Source organism: Notamacropus eugenii, chromosome 2 (genome assembly GCF_028372415.1).
Source record: "Notamacropus eugenii isolate mMacEug1 chromosome 2, mMacEug1.pri_v2, whole genome shotgun sequence".
NCBI classification, from domain to species: domain Eukaryota; kingdom Metazoa; phylum Chordata; class Mammalia; order Diprotodontia; family Macropodidae; genus Notamacropus; species Notamacropus eugenii.
Genome location: NC_092873.1, coordinates 315,007,519 through 315,030,895, shown reverse-complemented (window position 1 = coordinate 315,030,895; position 23,377 = coordinate 315,007,519). Strand labels below are relative to the sequence as shown.

Below are 23,377 nucleotides of genomic sequence, written 5' to 3'. Positions count from 1 at the left end.
CAAGACTCAAGAGAAGCATAAAAAGGTAAACAGGAAAGAGAAGTCATAAGGGACTTGATAAGGTTAAACTGTTTACATTCCTATGGGAGAAGATGATACTTGTAACTCATAAGACCTTCCTCATTATTAGGGTAGTTAGGAATTTATGAAGGCAAAGGGCACATATGTGAGTTGAACATGAAGGGATGATATCTAAAATAGAAATTAAGGGGTGAGAGAGGAATATACTGGGAAAAAGAGAAAGGGAAGGGTAGAGTGGGGTAAATTATGTCACATTTACAAAAATAAGACCTATTTCCCAATTAATAAATTATCAAAAGGTATAACCAGTTTTCAGATGAAGTTATCAAAGCTATCTATAACCATATGAAAAAATACTTTAACTCACTATTGACTGGAGAAATGCAAATTAAAACAATTTTGATTTACTACCTCATACCTATTAGATTGGCTAATAGGGCAAAAAAGTTAAATGACAAATGTTGAAGGGGATGTGAGAAAAATGAGACCTTAATGCATTGTTAATGGAGTTGGTAACTGATTCAGCCATTCTGTAGAGCAATTTGGAACCGCCCAAAGTGCTGTAAAACTGTAAAGCAATACGATGATCTAAGACAACTGAGAAAGACTCATGGAAAATGTTATCCACATCCAGAAAAAGAAGTATGGAGTATGAATGCAGATTGAAGGATACTATTTTCTCTTTTTGTTGTTGTTTTTGTTTCTCATGGTTTTTTCCCTTTGTTCTGATTCTTTTTTCACAATATGACTAATGTGGAAATGTTTACTATGAGTGTACATGTATAGCCTGTATCAGATAGAATCCCATCTTGGGGAGGAGGAGGAGGAGAAGGAGGGAGAAAAAAATTTGGAACTCAAAGTTGTTGTGAAAGTGAATATTGAAAAATATCTTTACATGTAATTGGAAAAATATACTGTTAAATGGCAAAAACAAAAAAGAATAAAAATGTGGCAGTACTTTTTGTAAGTATCCTTCAGTTAGGAAATGGCTAAGCAAGTTATGGTATATGAATATGATAGAATACTGTGGTACTGTAAAGAAAAATTGATGGAGTAGTTTCAGAGAAACTTGGAAAGACTTGTATGAATGATGTGTATATATGTATGTGTATATGTATGTGTATATATATGTATATATAAAAGGCTCATTTATTGAGATTTTCACTTAACATACAATTTTAGTGTCATTAAAATTGCTCTGTATCAATACTCACTAAAAACATAAATTCTGAAAGACTTGTTTTCAAAGGCTATACATATAGGTCATACATATATATGTGTGTGTTTACATACATATATACATACAAATATACATACACACATACACACACACATAATAAGATCACAAAGATAAAAAGTTTTGAAAGACTTAAGAACTTTGATCATTGCAATAACCAATCAGGATGTCAAAGGACTGTGATGAAACATGCTGCTCAACTAATGGTTGACAGATCACTAGTTATAGAATTAGACATATATTTTGGACATAGTATATGTGGACATTTTATTTGTAATAAATGTTTTTTCCTTTTTTTTCTCCCCCGTTCCTGCAACAAAGAGGGGAGATTGGAGGGAGAGAACATAGATTGTTGTATTATGTTTTTTTTTTTTTAATTTAAAGCCTCCATGTGTTGGAAGTTTGTGTAATTTATTATCTCAGGGGCCATCTCCTTTGAAAACAAGTCTTTCAGAACTTTTGTTTTTAATGACTATTGATATAGAGCAATTTTAATGACATCAAAAATTGTATGTTAAGAGAGAATCTCAATAAATGAGCCTTTTCAATAGCCAGGGTAAATGATATTTTATGATAAAAAGAAATGTTGATTTGTGTTACTTCTAATGTCACTTCTTCACAGAGAGTAGTCTGGGAGAAAATAGTATGGAGAAAATGGTATGGAGTACTAGAAATTTTTCTTTACATAAGATTTTACAGTAAGTTTATTTGAGAGAAATTGGGCTTTGGTCCCACATCACCAATTAATTGTGTATTGGACATTTCATATTTGATCCCCTACCTATGCTTCTCAAGTTCAACACATTCAAAATCACCTTTCCCTAAAATCAATCATATTTTTGAGGTTTTTATTTCTGTCAAGGACAATACTGTTCTCCCAGTCACACAAGTCCACATCGTTGGTATCATCCTCAACTACTCATTCTCTCACTGCACATGTCCAGTCAGTTGTCAAATCTTATCATTTATACCTCCATAACTTTTTTTTTGCATCCAACTCCTTATTTCTATTCCTGGCCATCATCCTAGTTTATGCCCTTATTACCTTTTGCCTAGAGTGCTGCAGTAGGCTCTTAATTGGTGTCCTTGTTCAGAATTCTTCCTTCCCATATTAATCCAATTGCCAACATAATTTTTTTAAATGCAGTTCTTAACATGTCAATCCACTACAGATTTAACTCCAATAGCCCCTGTTAAGGAGAAATCTGATGACACCTCAATTGTAGCAAGGCTAAGCCTTCACTAAAATATTGAAGATGAAAGGGAAGGGAGAGATGGAAGTAAAGATGGAGAGGAGGAGGAAGGAGGAAGGAGGAGGAGACATATTATCATTCTTTTTTAAAAAACAATTAAACACAATTAATTAAAAACAATTCCATTAGTAAACCTATATGTTTTAAGCATATAAAAAGAATTTGAGTTTTTATATTCTTTTCACTCTGTATTTTCCCTAGGATGAAATGCAAACTCCTCTGTCTGACATTAAAAGTCCTTCCACCAGCTTCCACCTCCCTTTCCAGTCTTACTCCTCTTTACTCTCTATAAGGTCCAGTTAATCTTAAGTTTTGCTGTTCCTCCCACATTCTTGATTCCCCTCTCTCTTCACCTTTGCACAAGGGGCACCACGTGTCTGGGAAGCACTCCTTCATTTCTACCTTTTAAGAATATCTAGTTTCCTTTGTAAGGGCAAACTCAGATGTCCTAACATGGTAGTACCTTGCATCCTATGTTTTCCTACAATGTTGGTGGGTGCAGTCTGTCTTCTGTCTAAAAGAGGTATTTTGGGGATGAAAGATGAAGGGTCTGAGGGTTTAGCTGGAATGGTGGTATAATCCTTACTTGCTTCCACAGTTGTTTCAAACTCTTCATGTACCTCTGGATAGGTCCTAATCATTTAAAGGCATAAAGGAGCTTCACAATATGCCCATATCACCTAAAATAGAAAAAAAAAGTTCTGAATTTCTTTGGGTATACAAGGGTCAGAGAAAGCAGGGTTTGGTTTTATTCTGATTCTTCTTTCACAACATGACTAATATGGAAATGTTTAACATGATTATACATATATAGCCTATATCAGATTGGTTGCCATTTTGGAGGAGGAGGACGAGAGGGAGGGAGAAAACAAATTGGAACTCCAAATCTTACAGAAGTAAATGTTGAAAACTATCTTTACATGTAATTGGGGGAAAAAATTGGTTATACAGCCAGAAAAGACTTCCTCTTTAAAACTGACTAGACTGAGAAAGTCTCTCTTTTCCTGTGCACTCTTTTCTTATGCGTTCAGAGGGTGAAGGTCACAGTTCACCCAAAACCCAAGCACCATGAATTGAACTAGAAGGGGGTAATATCTTCCCCCAAATCTTTTACCCCTGCTCTGTTCCCCCAACATGGCTCTGATGTCTGTTTTACATTAATTTTCCTCAGGTTCAGATACTGGCAGTTATACCCCAACAAAGCTGGATTGCAAGTAGGATGTTGTAGCCAGACAGACCACCAGGGAAATCCTGACTTCAAAGTCATTCTGGCTCAAACTCCAAGTCCAACACAGGCATCTAATATGGAGAAGGACAAAGAAAAAAGAAACAGATAGCTGCACAGGCTTATTTCTTGGAATAGTGATAAAAGAAAAGGGTAATGTGCATCTCTTTTTAATCTAGTTCATAGCACCTCATGACATAAGTAATCTGTGATTACACCCTCTGTCTATAACAGTAAAGAGTACATAAGAAAGAGAGACTGACCCAGTCTGGCAATTTTTATAGACTGCACAGTCAGTCGAAGGCTGCTCCTTTTTCTACCCACATGGTAGAAAGATGCAAAATGTTTCCATTTTAGTGACAAGGGCATATTGTGAAACCCCTTTATACCTTTAAAACTCAGTTCACCTGCTACATGAAGCCTTTCTGTATCACTGTCCTCTGTGTTTCTCTGTATACCTATGTAAGTATATGCAAAATACATACAAAATAAATATAAAAATATATCAGAGAAGCATACTGTAAATTTTGTCCAACTTTCCTGTTTTCCTTCTAATTTTAGCTGGATTAGTTTTGTTTGTTCAGAAACTTTTTAATTTTATGCAACAAATAGAAGATAACGTCTGTTTCTCTATTTTGTATATATTTTGAATATGCTTAAATAGGTATATATCATCCATCCCCAGTAAAATACAAACACTTTGAGGATAAGTACTGTTTCTTTTTTGTTTTTTTTATAGCCAGTGTCTAGCATGATTCCTGGCACGTAGGCGGTAAGCACATAACTGTTAATTGAGTCATGACTGAGGTACAGTATAGTCCCTTGTCACTAGATCCCATATTTTTCCAAACTCTCCTTTCTCTGACCCTTGTAGACCCAAAGTAATTCAGAAGATTTTTCTCCATGATAAGAACTGATCCAGAGGTACATAAAGGGTTTGAAACTAGTGTGGAAGCAAGTAAAGATTGTACTACTATTCCTACTAAATCCCTTCATCTTTCATCCAACAAAAACCATTTTAAGCAGTACACTATGAGTTCCCACCTCACCTCTGCTGTTACTCCCTTATAAGACTCCCCAATGATAGATGGCATCCCTAGGTAGGCCTATGAAATAGTAGAAATATATTTAAGGAATTGTCTTGACCATAACCTCCAACTCAGATTGAATCACAGAATTACAAAACTTAGAGCTAGGAGACATCTTGAAAATCATCTAGAACAAAGTGGATCTATGAACTTTTAAAAAACATTCCATTGTCAGGTTGCAAATTAAAAATAAAATAAAACAATAAAAATGAAGGAAGTAAAAAAAGTATACTTCAGTCAGTTATCTCTCTAGGAGAGCTTTTTAATTTAATTATGGGTCCTTCAGAATTGTCTTGAATCGTTGTCTTGATCAGAGTCCTAAGTTTTTCACAGTTGATCGTCATGCAATATTGCTATTATTATTGCTAGGTATAATTTTCTCTTGGTTCTGGTCACTTCACTTTGCATCAGTTCATAGAAGTCTTTCCAGAATTTTCTGAGAGCATTCTGCTCATCTTCTGATAGCACAATAATATTCTATCATAGTCATATACCACAACTTGTTCAGTCATTCCCCAATTGATGGACATCCCCTCAATTTCCAGTTCTTTGCCACCACAAAAAAAGAGCTGCGCAAATATTCTTGTACAATATTATTGTATTGTGGGTTCTAATCTATTTTGCTATCTGCTTCCATTTTATGGATGAATTCATTCCATTCACAATCACAATCATGATTGCTAACTGTAAATTTCCCTGAATACTGTTTTCTTCTGTTTTTCTACTGTTTTTCTTTCCTTTTTTTATCTTGTCCCTTCTCTAAAATCTGTTCTCTTCTGACCACTGCCTTCTTCTGTTTGTCCTTCCTTTTATCACCCCCCCCCCTTTCTCTTATCGCCTTCTCTTCCTACTTCCCTGTTGGGTAAGATAGATTTATATTACCAATTAAGCATTTTTTTAATATATGGACAAGTAGGTGCTACAGTAGATAGAGTACCAGATGTGGAGTCAGAAAGACTAATTTTCCTGAGTTCAAATCTGACCTCAAATATTTACTGTCTGTGTGATCCTAGGCAAGTCACTTAACCCTATTTGCTTCAGCTTCCTCATCAGTAAAATCAGCTGAAGAAGGAAATGTCAAACCAGTCCTGTATCTTTGCCAAGGAAACCCCATATGGGGTTATGAGGAGTTGGACATGAATGAAAAATGACTCAACAACAACAAATGGGTGTCTATGTATATGTATGTATGTATGTGTGTGTGTGTGTATTTCCCTCTGAACCAATTTAGAAATGAATGAAGTTTGACTCATGCCCCCCTATTTCCCCCTCTACTATAAAAGATCTTCCTTGTGTGCCTCTTCTATTTGTGATAATTTTCCCCATTCTTCCTCCTCCTTCCCCATTCTCCTAGGGCATTCCTCTCCTAGCTCCATTTTTTTTTTTTTACGTCATCTCAATATAATTGACTCACTCTGTGCTAGTACCTCTAACTGCTCTAATAATGACAAAAACCTTAGATGACATATGAATCATCTTCCTATAGAAAGATAAACAGTTTAACCTTAAGTCCCTTATAACTTCTTTTGTATTTACCTTTTTGTGTTTCTCTTGAATCTTGTATTTCAAACTCAAATTTTCTATTCAGTTCTGATCTTTTCATCATGAATTCTTGAAAATCCTCTATTTCAATACATATTCATCTTTTCCCTTGAATGATTATACTCAGTTTTTCTGGGTAGGTTATTTTTTATTATAAGCTGGCTTTTTTACTTTCTGGAATACCATATTCCAAGCCTTCCACTCCCGTAATTTGTAGCTGCTAAATCTTGTGTGATACTGACTGTGGCTAAATGGTATTTGAATGATTCCCTTTTTGCTGCTTGAAGTATTTTCTCTTTGATCTGGTAGCTCTGAAATTTGGTTATATTACTCCTGGGAGTTTTCATTTTGGGATCTTTTTCAAGAGGTGATCAGTGAATTCTTTCAATTTCTATTTTTACCTTCTGGATCTAAAATATTAGGGTAATTTTCCTTAACAGTTTCTTGAAATATAATGTCTAGGCTCTTTCTATGGCTTTCAAGTAATTCAGTAATTCTTAAATTATCTCTCCTTGATTTATTTTCCATGTCAGTTCTTTTTCCTATAAGATAGTTCATAGTTTCTTCTGTTTTTTTATTTGTTTGACTCTTTTATTGTTTCTTGATATCTGATAGAGGCATTAGCTTCCAGTTGCCCAATTCTATTTTCTAAGGAATTATTTTCTTCGTGAACTTTGTTGACTTCTCCATTTAGCCAGTTATGCTTTTAAAGAAGTTATTTTTATCAGTGAAGTTTTGTACCTTTTCTTCTACTTGGCTGATTCTGGTTTCTTTAAGATGTTATTTTCTTCAGTGTTTTTTGCTCCTCTTTACCAGGTTATATTAATTGCCCTTTCATAATTTTCCTCCTTTACTTTCATTTCTTTACCTAATTTTCCTCTGCTGCTCTTATTTTATTTTGAAAAGAATGTTTTAACCCTTCTAGGAATTCTTACTTGGCTTGTGTCCAATTTTTTTTTGAGGCTTTACTTGTAGCTGTTTTGACTTCACTGTCTTCTTCTGAGTTTGTGTTTTGATCTTCCCTGTTACCATAGTAGTTTTTTATGGTCAGGTTCTTTTACTTTCTTCCCTCGTTTTCCCATCCTCTTTCTTGATTTGGAACTTATAATAATATTGGGCTGTGTTCCCAGCATGGGGGTGGAGAAATGGGCAGTGTCTCAAGCTTCAGACATTTTTCTACTGTTATTTTAAGAGCTAGTTCTGTGAGTTTTGAAATTTTCAGTGCTTCCATGGTAGTATGATTTGGAGAGAGATGTGGCCACTGCTCTTTTGGTCTACACTCTGGTCTGAATTCATTAAGGACTTCTGATCCCTTGGGACCAGAAATGATACTGCCTCTCAGGGCTCTCCACTATCGTTTGGCTGAAAGTGCTCTTATCTGACCTTAAACTATGTTCCAGAAATAAGTATAGAAGTGGTGTTGCCAAACATTGTCTGGTACTGCATCCAGTGCTAGAACAGGGGCACCTTATAATTTCTGTTGGATCAGTTACCAGATTCCCCTCTTGTGTCTGGCTTGGGAGCTCCTGAAGCTGTTGCCATTGTTACCACCACCTGATCCTACCACTGTTGTATCATCTGCATTGATTTTGGGCCAGCCTCCACCCCTGTGTTACAGATCTTTCATTCTGATCTCCTACCTTATGTATGACTGGAAAAAGCTACTCCCAGATTCAATTTGAGGAATTATTTTTAAGTTGTTTGGAAGGGAATGTTAGAAGAGCTCAAGTGAGCACTTTCTCTTTTCCACAATCTTGCTCTGCCTCCAAAAGTCCCATCTGTGAACTTATTTTGATACCATTCAGTAGAATTGGTTTCCTTTGTAATCCTATATATTTTATTTTATATATCTAAAAACATTTTTCTGAGAAGGGGTCCCCAAAGGGGCCTATGGCATAAAAAATGGTTTGGTAACCCTGACCTAGAACAACTTTTTCATGAGGAAACAGGCTCAAATTGATGAAATGGCTTAAGTCATTGGCACCAATAGGGAAAGACCCAAACTTTCCTCACTTTGAAACCAATATTGTTTATATCATATTTAGCTGTCATTCTCAGCACCCAGTGTTGGAAGATGGAGGTACTAATAAGAAGCTTGTTATACCCTTGCAGCTATGAAACAAAGCTCTATGACAGTTGGTGCCAGACAGTATCTGAGAAGTCACAGTACAATCTCACTCAGCCACTCCTCTGTCATGATCCAGAAACCAAGCAGATCACTGTCAACTTTAACCCACAGGTAAGCAAGCTATGGAGACAACTGGTAGTAATCCACTTTGATACTCTAAAGTAAGTTGTTTAATCTTTCTGATTTTATTAGCAAAATGAGTTAGAATGAATGAGGGAGAGTAAGTAATGTATTTTCTCTAGTTTGCCTCCTGTAGAAAGATTTTGTGTTTCCCTGATAGAAGGGAAGATATTTGAAGGCAGAGGCTTTGTATATGCTTTTGTACTAAAGAAAGCACACAATGAATAATAGTAAGTGCTTAATAAATATTGGTTATTGTTTGGTTTTTAGGGTTTCCCCAGTGGTTTCACATGGTTTGATGTAAGTTTTAAAAAATCTACAAGAAATTTTTGATAATTTAGTAGGTCTACCTCAGTGTGGCATAGTGGATTGAGGGCAGGCCTCAGAGCGAGGAGGGCTTGGGTTCAAGTCCTTTCTCAGACATGTGGTGCCTGTGAGACTCTAGGCAAATCACTTTACCTCTCAATGCTCCAGGCAATTCTTTAAGACTCTAAGTTTCAAGAAAGATACCAGTCTGCACTGATAAAGAGTGCTTCCTCACTAAGAATTCCCCACACCAGTGAAATCACAGATCTAGTTTTATAAAAATTATGATAATCAAAAACCACTTATTGAATCCTTGCTATGTACCAGGTAGTAAAGGATACAATTCAGTTCAACTAGCATTTAAGTTAAGATTGTATGCTAGGCAGTGAGTCTATGAAGGCAAATATGGATGTTCCTGACCTCAGGAAGCTCTGCTCTAGTCAAGAATATGTATATAAGAAAACTAACTCTCACATTTTCCCTCCTCAAGTCAAGCCTTTGCTTATCACAAGGGGATGGCCACAGGAAAATCTTGGAAAGTAAAGGACAATAGCTTGCCATTGAAGTGCTTAACAAATTTTTTTTGAGTGTTATTTATTCATTCATTCAATAATTCTTTCATGGGAACTTAGAACATGGAAGGGAAAGCCCAGAAATTATACATGGGGTGTCACTGTTGCAATATTAATGATTATCTAATCATGTCAGAAAAAAATCCATCACTTGACTGTGAAATCACTCCTTTTTTTAAAAGTTGCTGTTCATCCAATGCCTGTATTATTTCAGGCACAGGCCCAAGTGATAAAGTGCTTTCTATGCTATTGTTGCTGTTCCTATGTTTCTTTCTGTCCTTCTTCTTCCTCCTGCTTTGTAACTATGACTTATATACCTGAAAAATGAAAGTGGGAGAGGCCCTAGGTAGCTTTTAGTTAGATATTCTACATTTGAATCCACTACATTTCCAGTCCTATCTCACAACAATCTTCATATCTCCTGTGATCTAGCCAACTTCATAATGCCTTTTGCCATCTTTAAACCTTTGCTTACACTGTAATAGACTCCCTTTATCTATGTTCCCCTTCCATCTCTAACTCTACCTGTTGAAATCCTTCACTTCAAGACTCAATTTAGGGCTTACCTTTCCTATGATGCTTTCCCTATTTTTATCCCATCTGGAAATGACCCCTTCCTTCTCAAATTTCTCATAGTATTTATATGTGGACCTCTCATTTGCATTTATTTTATTATAATTATTTGTGCACATGCCTTATTTGCTCAACAAAACTATGAACTTCTTGAGGAAAGTTTTATTTTCATATCCTTGCAACCAAGCTTAGCATACAAGACATTGCACACTGAGAACTTATTAGTTGTTGAGTAAAGTGAATGGCCCTTTACCAAGTTGCCAACTATGAGACCAAAATTTAAAAGATAATTCATATCTTCATCATAAAATGAGTAGGGCTCCAAAGTCAGCCACAGAGTCAAAACTACTTTGGGACTCTTCTGTCACAATGAATTGTATTACTTACCCAGTGCCATGATCTCTTCATATTAACAGAGGCAAAGCACGCCGCCACTCCCCCCCACCCCCACCCCAGGACAGTACTTCACTGGACCTAGAATGCAAATGAATTTTACCCCACTTGTGTTGCTTCTTTTCTTTAGCTGATTTCTGTGTTGAAAGAAATGAATTACCTCAAAATGATAAAGACAAGGCACATTCCTGAGACAGCAGCAGAAATCTTTTCCTCCAAGGATTATTATCGGCAACTTATTGCTAATTTAGAACTGATGACAAGTTGGTACAACAAGATTCTGAAAACCTTGCTAGAAGTGGAATTTCCTTTGGTAGAGGAACAGCTGGAGGTTATTGATCTCCAGCTAAGAGCATCAGAAGAAACACTGAACTGGAAGACAGAAGGTAACAGAACTCACTCAGATGGAAATCTGAGGGAAGTTAATGAGACTAGGAGAACCCTGTTAACTGCTTCTTTTCTCTCCTACCAAGAAAACAGGTTTAAGATTTGAAATAGGCCTGTCTTTTTGCATGTTGTTATTTGCAGAGCCATTTATTTTTTCCATTTGGGAAGACTTGGAATGTTTGTGATGGTCATGAAACATCAACCAGTTTCCAGTGGTTCAAATGAGAATCTAACCTGGAGAAGCAATCTTCACATCAAGATCTTGAAAAAATAGACTAATTGTCATTATTTATATGTCTCTCACATCTACATCTTTAGTCCTGACATTTCAACTATATGACAGCCCAATATTTTCAACTAGTTATAGGGCACCACCACTTAGCTATTCTATAAACACTTCAAATCTAGCACATACAAGAAAAATTCATCTTCTACCACCTTCCCGCTGCTATATTTAGATACCCTTTTCCATCTCTCTCATTTTGTTTTCTATTCACTACCATCAAGGAAAGGTGATCAGACATGTTTTTACAAATGACTGATAATTATTAGAAATTCAGATCAAGAATGTTGAGCTAACCCATTGAGTAAAGAGGGCAATCACAAGTTAACAGTCAGGTGACCAGAGTAAGATTGGAAACATGGAGACTGAATGAGGGTGTGAGCATGGAAAGTAGATGTGACAAACAAGAAACAAGGTCAGAAATGCTGGAAATCAAAGTCAGGAGGGCTAGGGGAAACACCAAGATTCAGATTTAGTGACTGGATTGACCTAAAACTAGAGAGGCCAGCCAACAAAGGCTTTGCCAACAAAGAGAGGATTAGGGCTTTAAATTCCAGATGCTTTCTACTGGTGTTTACTACATTTTACCCTGGTTTGCAGATTATACCAGTTTTTCTAGCCTGCTTGCTTCTCCATCTAGTGGTAATAGTTGGTGACAGTCTGGATATAGGTTTTCCCTCAAATTTGCTGTATATTTTTATACATATATGTATACACACAGACACATATTACTTATCTGATATAGATTTTCCTTCAAAATTTGCTTTATATTTTTGTGTATATATATATATATATATATATATGCATTATCTATATGTATATATACATATTCATACACATGCCATCCCCATGTGGTATATATGTGTGTATATGTATATGTATGTATATATGTATGTATATATATATGTGATGTACACACACATACATAGTCTAACCAGACTATATTCCACTCTAGTTCCTATCATTTTCCCACATATTTCTATTACTGTTCTTTATTTACATTATCCTCTTACTTGGAAGGGAGGCCTCCAAATTTTCCCAAATCAAGTACCTCCTCCATAAAACCTCCACTCCCTCCCTATTTCTTTGTCTGTACCTTTCTCTTATGCTTATATCATTTTCCCTTGTACTTTCTGTACATCTATATTTTCCCTATGTTTGGGCTTTAACTTGTTTGAGAGCAGACTTATAGCAAGTCTATCTTTCTAATTATAGTATTTTAGCATAATGCCATGCATGTAGTATTTACTCAATAAATGTTTCTAAATACACACATACATACACACACATGTGTATATGTATATGCATTATGATCAGTGTAGTGTCATTACATTACTCAAGAATTTATAGTAGTTCTCTTTTCTGACCAAATCCAAAATGCTTTCTTTTAAGGTTTTCCTTAATCTAGCCTTATCCTGTCTCCATAGTCTTAGCAAACACCTTCTCCTCTATTCAAGCTAGTTTTATACTTTTCTGTGTGTCATACTCATTTTTACCCTTTCTATTGCAGTTTTACTTTTCTTCCATTTTTTTTCTGTCTGTTTAGACTATATACATCCTTCAAGATCCAGGTCAAGCCCTATAACCTCCAAACTATACTCATCTCTCTCTCTCTCTCTCTCTCTCTCTCTCTCTCTCTCTCTCTCTCTCTCTCTCTCTCTCTCTCTTTCTCTCTCTCAACCATCGATGAAATAAGATATCTATGAAGCCCTTAGCAAATGCTTGTTTCCTTCCTTTGAACTCTTAAATTTGTAATTGGTGTCTAACAGTTTTAAAAATCTGGCTAGAATTTAATCCCTACATATATTTAACAGCAAACTAAAATTATGCTTGAAGGTATGTTAAAGTATTGCCCACAGAACAGTAAATCTAAAGTTAGTTTATACATAATCACATCCTTAAATATCTTTATTTTAGAAACGTTATGTTCTGAGTTAGCAAAATTAACGGCATCATTAGGCAAAATTCAGTAATTCAATCCAACAAACATTAATTTAGCAACTACTATGTACAAACTGAAAACAAAATAGACCTTGCCCTCCAAGAAATTACATTCTAGTAGGCAGGATATGATGTATAAATGAACATAATACAAAGTAATTTAAAAGCTAATGACTGAAATAAACAGGAAGATTTGCCATAAAAGTTGAACTCAGGGATTCTATGAAGTGGAGGTGAGGAGGGAATGAATTTTAGACATAATATCAAGTGGAATGAAGTGGTAGTGGGATGGGGGTAGGGAGTGACCAGTGCAAAGGTATTGAAACAACTGGTTTAACTGAAACAAAGAAAGCATTAAGGGCATGATCCAAGATCAGGGGAAGATATACTATAAAGAGCTTTAAATGTTAGATTAAGGATTTTGTATTTTATTTTAGAAGTAGTAAGTAGAAAGGTGCTTAGTAAATGCTAGCTAACTGACCGATGAGAAAGAGTGCTAGATTTGGAGTCAGAAAACTTGGATTCATAATTTGTTTCTGCCGCTTACTCCTTGTGTGACATTGGGCAAGTCACATCCTTTCTCTGGGCCTCAGTTTCCTCAATTATAAAATGAGTAGATTTGAATAGAACCCCTGTTTCAAACTCACTGGGCTGGCAAAACTCCTGAGTGCATCATGAACCAGATTAAAATGTAATTGGAAAATGTTTAACCAAATAAATATTAAAAAATACAGCATAGTCAATGTATTTTTGCAGTTTTCTAAGTCCATAGGTGACATCGTTGCCCAAGACCAAGAATTAGACGACCTAAGTAATTTTCGACTGGATTAACTAATTCAACAAATATTTATCAATTACCTACTATGTGGTAGATATACTGGGGAAGAAGATTACCTTTAAGTTAACCTTTATCATTTATAAAATGAAATTGTACTTACTCCCACTTGCCTCATAGAAAAATTGTACAAAATTGAATAGTAATAAACTCCTTAGGAATAAATATTCTTTTAGAAGAAGTAAAAAGAGTAAAGGTTCTAGAAATCTAAGAAAGGTGTGGTCAGAAAAGGTAGACCATATAACAACAGCAAGGTTCAGCCTGAGTGATGTCCTAAACTCACAAAATGTTAAATTCTAGAGAAGGCCTCCAGTATATTTGCTGGATTCTTTGTGGAACATTTTTGTAGGACATAAATTACATCGCAGGATGCAGAAGTACAGATGCATTTGAGACTATACCAAAGGATGATGTATATACATTGAATTTTACAGATTACATGCTTTTTCTCTAATTGCTTCATGTGACACCATTTCAGCCCAAGGGCCATTTGAAGCTCTTCCAGATCCTTCCCAAATGTTTTGCTGTTGTTATTGCAGTTATTTCAGTAGTGTCCAACTCTTCATGACCCCATCTAGGGTTTTCTTGGTCAAAAATACTAGAGTGGTCTTCCATTTCCTTCTCAATCCCTTTTTACAGATGAGGAGACTTAGTCAAACAGGGTTAAGTTATTTGCCCAGGGTTGCACAGCTAGTATCTGAGGCCAGATTTAAACACCAGAAATATGACTCTTCCTGATTCCAGGCCTGGCACTCTACTGGTCTATGTAGCTACTCTATCTCCTCCTCAAATGACTTTATTTGGGACTGAGTACCTACTTGATAGTTTAAATACTGATTGATAAACTTTAAATTGGTTATTAGTCTGAGGTCTAAGCATAAAGATTCTTCTCCTAGTCGCTTTCCACTGATTCTTTGAGTTCTTGATGTAAGTTGCTTTCTCATGATGTTAAAAAAGGAAAAAAATATGAGAATCACTGAACTTATATTTTCTTTAAGGCAGTTAAATCTAAATATCTGTGTAAGACTGAGCTACTTCAATGGACTTTCTTTCTTTTTGGGGGAGAGCAGGTGTTTGGGATTATGTTCTAAAAATCACTGCTAGCGTCCATGATCTTGAACAAAGGATTCAAAAAACAAAAGACAATGTAGATGAAATTCAGAATATCATGAAAAGCTGGGAATCTCCCATTTTTAAGAGGAAAGATGGAAAAAAGGAATCTCTACTTTATCTGGAAGACCGCCAAGAACAACTGGAAAAATATTATTCTTTCATCAAAGAGTCTGGCCTTAAGATCCATGCCCTTGTTCAGGTAATGACTATATTCAAACACACCTACCAAGAATGGGGAAAAGTGGTATTAAGAAGCTAGAGAGTGAGGCCTGTGTTTTATATATAAAAGTTTCTGTGTGTATATTTATATATGTATATGCATAATGGGTGTATTCTATAGGTAATTCAGAAATGAAAGACATCACTGAATTTTGTAATTTTCAATCAATTGGTAAAAATTTATATTAAATTTTATATTTTTATATTATTATAAAATTATATTATATTAAATTTATATTAAAATAAAAAGGACTAAAACCAATTCATTTCAAAAGTGAATGGTCAAGCTTAGTCTTCAAGTTCATGGCATGGTTCAACCTATATGTGAAATACCCCAAAGAAAACTAAATGAAAAGATAGTGTCATCAGCCACAGAACGCTAAGACACATCAAACTGTTCCATCTCCATAAACTTCGTGATAACCTAAAGCCAATTAGACAAACTAGGGAAGAGGAAAGATATCTTTGTGTTCTCTAAGGAACTTCAAATTTATGGGGAGCATCTGCTTTTGTGTGGGGAAGACATGGGATAGCAGAAAATTACAGTGAACCACTTCAAGTAATGGGAAATATCCATTAACTGGTGACTAATCAGTATGACATTTAGTCCTCAAAGACTGAATATTCATTTTGAGTAAGTAATCTTATTGATAAAACCAAGAGAAACAGCTGTAAATAGAAAAAGGTCCAGAAAACAATAGGCACAGACCAAAGGTTGTTCTCTGCATAGGTTTAGGCTAATGAGGACAGCTCACCAGGTTAAAAAGTCAGCCTTATGTTCAATGACAGTAAAATTATCAGGATTATAAACGTTATCCAATAAAAGGATAATTTAATTGTTAGACCTTATAACCTGATGCATCATTGTTGCTACCTGCCCTGCTGTCATGTTCAGGGATTAAATATGGGGATAAATTTAAAATACACTAAAAGGCCTATGATTTCATTGATATGCACATTCCAGTGATACAGATCTTAACTTCTGCATGCCTTAGTAAGCAATGGCTACCTGGTATTTGTCGCTTTATTATTTATATCCTGTCACCTGAGCCAATACTTCCATGCTTTTTTTCTTTTCCAGGAAAACCTGAATCTCTTCCTTGCAGACTCAGCATCCACTCAGTGGAAGGCTTACATTGACTATCTTGATAACATGGTGCTTCAAGGATTATTCATTGCTATTGAATCTTCCCTCAAGTATCTCCTGGAAAACACTGGTAAATGACTTTTTGTCTGTGAATGATTATTATGGAATATGGATATTGATAAAAAATCTCCTAGATGGAAGATGGTGAATCTGTTTCCTGAAAACTACGGTATCAAATAATGAAAGTCCCAGTTGGTGACTCTATCTAAGGTTCCCTCCAAATTCAGAGGACCTGATTTTTATACTAGAGGTTCCACTTATAGCAAGATTGACTACATTGCCACTTCATTGTATCATTCTTTAATTTTAACGTGTTCATTTCTTATTAGCCACACTTTCTACCTATGTGATTTCCTGGTATGTACCTCCCACTATTTCCCATCAGTAATTAATGCCTCAGTTCCATTTAACTAACTAACATCAATTAGCTTTTCCAAACAAATATAGCAAGCACAAGAGTACAAAATTTTCTCCTGCCCCATCACTTCAGGGTATACCCTCCTCAATACTACCTTTGTCTCTTGGGAGACTGAACTCCAACTTAATGCAGATTTCTACATATCATCCTTCCAAGTTCATGTCCAAATATGACAGTCTCACAATCACAGTGACCACTGGGGCTGAGTCCAGAACATTGCTCTGCCAGGCATTAGTACTGAAATGACTGACCCCGAAACTAGCATGTACTCTGCTCCCAGAAGTGCCACTGGCTTGCTTTTTTTGACTTTCTGAAACTCACAAGATCATAACCATCTCCAGTCTCCTTTTAAAAGCAGGAAAGAATGGAAACAAAAGAGACACAGCTTTGTGCTGGCTTCAACTGAGAGGGACTTACGCCTGCCCTATGTGGTAATCCTCACTCAGCAGCTTTTTTTCTTTCTCCAATGCCAGAAAGTCTAGAAAGACCCCACAAGAGAACAGTCTCTAGCTGAAAAGTGCCTTTTTCAAAATATACCAGTATTCCACAACCAACTAAAAAGCTTCTTTTCATCATGTAGTTGACAGGTCAAAGTTAGTTTTGGCATGTTTGTCTGAGCATACTCCAGATTTTTACATGGGTCTTCCATTAAGCCTACCTCATCAAAACTTTCTGAAAACAAGCTCCCCAGTCTCTTCCACATAAGTGAGGAGGTAAAGGGGGAGGGACTGCAAAAAGAGGAACTCAGTGGTGGGAAGGGGTATCAATGATAAGCTCTCTCTTAGGGAAGAGAGATTCTATAAATGGAGATAGAGACCTTATAAAGATTTAGTACATAGAGAAACTGCTCATCCTGCCTCAGAAGAAGAAAAATCAAAACTTCCAGGGCAGCAGAGCACATGGCTCCAGGGAGGAGATTTCAAGGCAAATGCAGGGGAGGATGACCATGGGAGGGGCAAAAGTTAATGAACTGCACAATAGGAGGAGATATATAGGAAATTTTCTAACAGCTGGCAATATCCTTTTAATCATCTGAATGAATTAGTATTTCTAAGAGTAAGGTACCACAGAGAAAGGGGACTGGGGTGGCGGGGACAAGCTCTATAAGGCTATAACACAGAAAGTGTTTAGAAGAGACCCAAAATAGTTCCATTAGAAGTTTATTTCTATGATGAATACAGAGAATAAAGAAGTGTAAGGGCACAAATCAAAGAATAAGAAAATAGAAGAGACAAAGTTGGAAAATAAGTAATGAAAAGAATGAAGGAAAGAATTACAACTTTTATTATAATTTTGAAAAAAACAATTAGGGCCAATACTACACATATTATTCTCAAATTTGAGAAAGAAAGCACTCTTCCATATTCATTTTATGAGACAAATATGTTTTCAATACTTAAAGTGGCAGGAAGATAACAACATTGAACAATATCTACTTTGAATTAATATTCAAAAGTTTTGAATAAAATCCTACTAAGCAGTATCTTTAAGAAAGTATTCAAGACTAAATTGGATTTGGATCAGTGATGCAAGAATGGTTCAACATTAGGACAATTGTCTTAACCATATTTAGAACAACAAAAAAAATCCAAAGCCACATGATTATCTCAATAGATGCAAAAAAATTATTTGAGAAAATACATTTATTCTAAAAATCCCTATAAAATGTGGACATAGATGGACTTTTTAACATCATAAAAATATCTAATACCACAACGTGCAACTTCTATATCTGGTACTAGTAACTTTACCAATAAATATAAATGTAAAATAAGAATACCCACTCTCTCTGCTATCATTTGATTTACTGATGGAAAATGGCAGTAAGATGGGAAAAATAAAGATATAAATACAGGCAGAGAGGGAATAAAACTATATCTATTGTTATAACAATATTGATAACAAAATAGTTTACTTAGAAAAATCATAGTTCTTAACAGGTACTAATTGAAACAATAATTTCAGCAAAGTTTTAAGCTATAAAATAAATCCTTAAAATTAACAATATTTCTTTATAATATTAGCAAAGTCCAAGAGGAAATAATAGAAAGGTAATTTCATTCTATAAAAACTATAAAATGCAGAAAATATCTAAGGATCAATCTACCACAACCCTCAAAATACTTGGGTTGATACAATTACAAAGTATTCCTTAAAGAAATAAATAAGAACATAGCTGGAAGAATATATAGTCACTGCTCATGGCTGGCTTATATTAATGTAATAAAAATGACAATATCAACGAATTTAATTTGCATTTAAATGCTATGCCAACTGTTGGCACAGGGATACTTTCCAGAACTTGAGAAAATAACAAAATTCAGTTAGAAAAAATAAAAGATCTAGAATATTAAGGGAAATAATGAAAATAGCTAGAGATGAAAGGAGAACCACACTTCAAGACCTCATTCTACAGTATAAGCAGAAATCATAAAAACCATCAATTTTTGTGTAAAAAAATTAGAGAAGCATATCGATGGAATAAGAGGAGAATGAAACTGAGTTACACGGTGTTCAACACACTGGAAAACATAAATTACTTAGGAAAGATCTTCCCATTTAAAATATACTACTGAGAAAATTAGTGAGCAGTCTTTGCATCATGTTTCATAATACTTTCTAAATCATACTCTGAAATAATTAGTAGCACAGTGAATCATATACCTTTCATAGATATGAGTAGTAAATTAATTCTTAACCAAATAAAAGGTAGATTCAATTTCAAAAGTAAAAGTAGATAACTTTTTATGGAATTAAAAAGCTTCTGCACAAAGAAATTTAGTACACCAAGGATAAGAAGGAAGTGGTCAAATGGGAAACAAATATTTGCATCAAATTTATCTGGGAAGGTTTTAATATCCAATATAATAAACAATAAACACACACAAACACACATACACAAACCATAGATAAAAACAAACGGTTCTCAAAGTAATCAAGCATATGAACATATGCTCTAAAACAATAAAAATAAGAGAAATTCAAATAAAAAGAACACTGAAAGTTCAGCCTACAAATTGGCAAAGATGACAAAAGATGAAAATAGTCAGTGTTGGAGGAGTTATTAGACGTCAGGTACATTAGTGTGTTGTTGCTAGAGGAATGAATCAGTATAACCATTTTGAAGAGCAATTTGGAATTATGTAAGTAAAGTAATTAAAATGTCCATACCCTTTATCTAGTGATTTCTTCGCTAGTCTTATACTTCAATGAGACTATTGATTAGAAGAAAGCCCTCCACATACACCAAAATATCTATACCTGCACTTTTGTGAAAGCAAAGAACTAGAAACAAAACAGATGCCCATTGACTGGGAAATGGCTAAACAAATTGGGGCATTGGAATGAAATGTAACATTATTATGCATGTGGTATTTACAGAGAAGCATGGAAAGTACATGAAGTGATTCAGGGTGAAGTAAGCAAAGGCAATAAAACAATATACTCAATGACTAGAACAGTGTAAATAGAAAGAACTACCACACACACACACACACACACACACGCACACACACACACACACACACATCAAATGTTAATGTAAAATTACAATGAATAGGTATTACTCTGAAGAAGAGATTTGAGAAGATACCCTCCCTGATTCATTTGCAGAGTTGGAAGGTCTCTAAGTGTGGTAAATTGCAAAAATTTTAGTTTTCTTATGCATTAATGAATTATGCTGATTTTTCCCTCTTTTTTCCTTTAAAAAATATTATTATATGGGTTGACTCAGCAGAAAAGAGGGATGGACACTGGAGGAAATCATGGTGACTGAATAAACAAAAAAAATAATAATACACAGTTTAAAAATATCTTAAGGAAATAGAAAGTTAAGTTAAAAAGGCAATTAATGACTCTAAAGGTGTAGCTAGGTAGTTACAGATTTTAGTGATAGAGTCAATGAACTGCTGTGGGAGCTGTAGCTAGGCTTCACTTGGAATATGTTAAGGATTTTTATGAAAGTTGGAAGATATCAGAATTCAGATTTAGATGTGATGTATCCATGGCACAAAACAGGCCAGGTCAGGTCAAGAACATGTGAGGACCCTAATATGACCAGGGAGCAAGACTGAGATTCTGCTATAGAGTGGCATGGCCACAACAGAAGGAACATGGACAGTGCGCAGAAACTAGTCTCCAGACTTCCAGACCAGGTGGAAGTGTGTAGGCAGAATGATTGGTTGGTTGTTGTCCTTCATTCTTGAAGAGGATCAAAATGATATTACAATGCTAGAGTCAAGTTATAGTGTTTCCAGCTATGGTTGATCAAACCAATATGAGCTTGGGATGTTCTACCACAAGATGGGAACAAATTTACATATATGTTGGTCCAAGAGAACCCCAAGAATCAGGGACTTGACCCAATCAACAAGCACTTGTTCAGTGCCTACAATGTGCAACTCAACATACTAAAGTAATAGTAACACAAAGACAAGTAAAAGATTCTGCTCTCAAAGAGGTTACATTCTCCTTGGGTTACAAGTTATAAATATAGGGGGCACAGTGGGTGGTGCACCAGGCCTGGAATCAGGAAGACAATTTCAAAACTAAATAATCTAATCCTAAAGAATGAGTGGGTCGAATGGCAAATAATAGAAACAATCAACAACTTCATTCAAGAGAATGACAATAATGAGACAACCTGCCAAAACTTAGGGGATGCAGTGAAAACAATTCTTAGGAGAAGTTTTATATCACTGAATGCTTACATGAATAAAATAGAGAAAGAGGAAATCAGTGAATTGGGCATGCATCGGAAAAACTAGAAAAAGAACAAATTGAAAATCCACAATTAAACACCAAATTGGAAACACTGAAAACCAAAGGGATATTAGGAAAAATTGAAATTAAGAAAATGTTGAGCTAATAAACAAAGCTAAGAGTTGGTTTTATGAAAAACACAGGAAAATGATAAATGTTGGAGAAGATGTGGGAGAGTTGGAACACCAATTCATTGTTCGTGGGGCTGTGAGCTTATCCAACCATTTTGCAGAGTAATTTGGAACTATGTTCAAAGGGCTATAAAAATGTACATACCCTTTGATTCAGCAATACCACTTCTAGGGCTATATCCCAATAGATTTTAAAAATGAGAAAAGGACCCACATGTACAAAAAATATTTATAGCAGCTCTTTATGTGGTGACCAAGAACTGGAAATTGAAGGGATGGCCATTAATTGGGGAATGACTGAACAAGTTGTGTATATGAATGTAATGAAATACTATCGTGCTGTAAGAAATGACTAACAGGAAGACTTCATAAAAACCAGGAAAGACTTATATGAACTGATGCTGAGTAAAATGAGCAGAGTAGAAAAACATTATATACAGTAACAGCCACAGTGTGCGAGGATTGTTTTTGATAGACAGTCCTTCACAGCAATGCAATGACCAAAAACATTTCCAAAGGACTCATGAAGCAAAATGTCATCCACATCCAGAGAAAGAACTATGGAGTCAGAACACAGAATAAAGCAGATCATTTTCTCCTTAGCTATGTTTTGCTTTTCTCGTGGTTTCTCCTATTCATTTAGTTTTTTTTTTTTTTCATGCAAGAAGCGTAATGTGAAAACGTGTTTAATAGGAATGCATATGTAGAACCCATATAAGATTGCATGCTGTCTTGGGAAGGGAGAGGGAGAAAATTTGGAACTAATAGAGGTGATTGTTGAAAACCGAAAACAAATATTAAATTTTTAGGGAAAAAAAAGAAGACCTGATTTCAAATCCAGTTTCAGACACTTAATAAGTGACTCTGAGCAAATCACTATTTGTCCCAGTTTCCTTATCTGTAAAATAGCAATAACAGCACCTACCTCACAAGGTTATTGTGAGGATCAGTTGAGATGTTTGTAAAGCATTTGGTGCAGTAACTGATAATTAATAGATGGTATATAAACATGAACTGTTATTATTACTATCATGGTTAATGTATAAAATATGATATGTATAATTTATAAATGTATTAAATATATAGAAATATTAGATAATGTGTTGGTAAAAATAAACAATCTTTGAAAAGGCAGAACACATAACTAGGGGGATTAGGTAAAGGTTGCCATAGAATATGACATGTTTTGAACCTGGAAGTATTAAAAAATATGGAGGTAAAAAAGGAGTAAGTTCCAGGTGTGAAGATAACCCATGCAAAAGCATAGATATGAGAAATGGATATGTATAAGAGACGTATCAAGTGGAACTAGGTGAAGGGTAGGGAAGCAACCAGCCTGATTTTGACATTGCTTCTTTTGAGGAAGAGATCTCCTATAAGTCGAAAGTGAAGTTAATAAATTTTTATTGTTCTGTCACATTTGACTCTTTATTATCTTATTTGGGGTTTTCTTGCTAAAAATACTGGAGTGGTTTGCCATTCCCTTCTCCAGTTCATTTTACAGATGAAGAAACTGAAGCAAGCAGGGTTAAATGACTTGCCCAGGATCACACAGCTAGTAAATGCCTGAGACCAGATTTGAACTAAGGAAGATAAGTCTTCCTGATTCCAAACCCAGGGCTCTATCCACACTGCCACCTAGCTACAGAATTAATGTATGGACAGAATTACATATTTTTCTGTT

At 35.2% G+C, this 23,377-nt stretch overlaps 1 protein-coding gene across 1 annotated transcript in view; it reads left to right on the top strand.

Moving 5' to 3' along the window:
* The window catches only part of DNAH9 (dynein axonemal heavy chain 9), a 459,447-nt gene that overhangs the window by 82,044 nt on the left and 354,026 nt on the right, over positions 1–23,377 (top strand). Inside the window, exons 12-15 of the mRNA XM_072645065.1 lie at positions 8,479–8,605; positions 10,589–10,844; positions 14,975–15,216; positions 16,318–16,453. Of these exons, the coding sequence (XP_072501166.1) occupies positions 8,479–8,605; positions 10,589–10,844; positions 14,975–15,216; positions 16,318–16,453 (761 nt within the window). The remainder of the gene's footprint in view (positions 1–8,478; positions 8,606–10,588; positions 10,845–14,974; positions 15,217–16,317; positions 16,454–23,377) is intronic.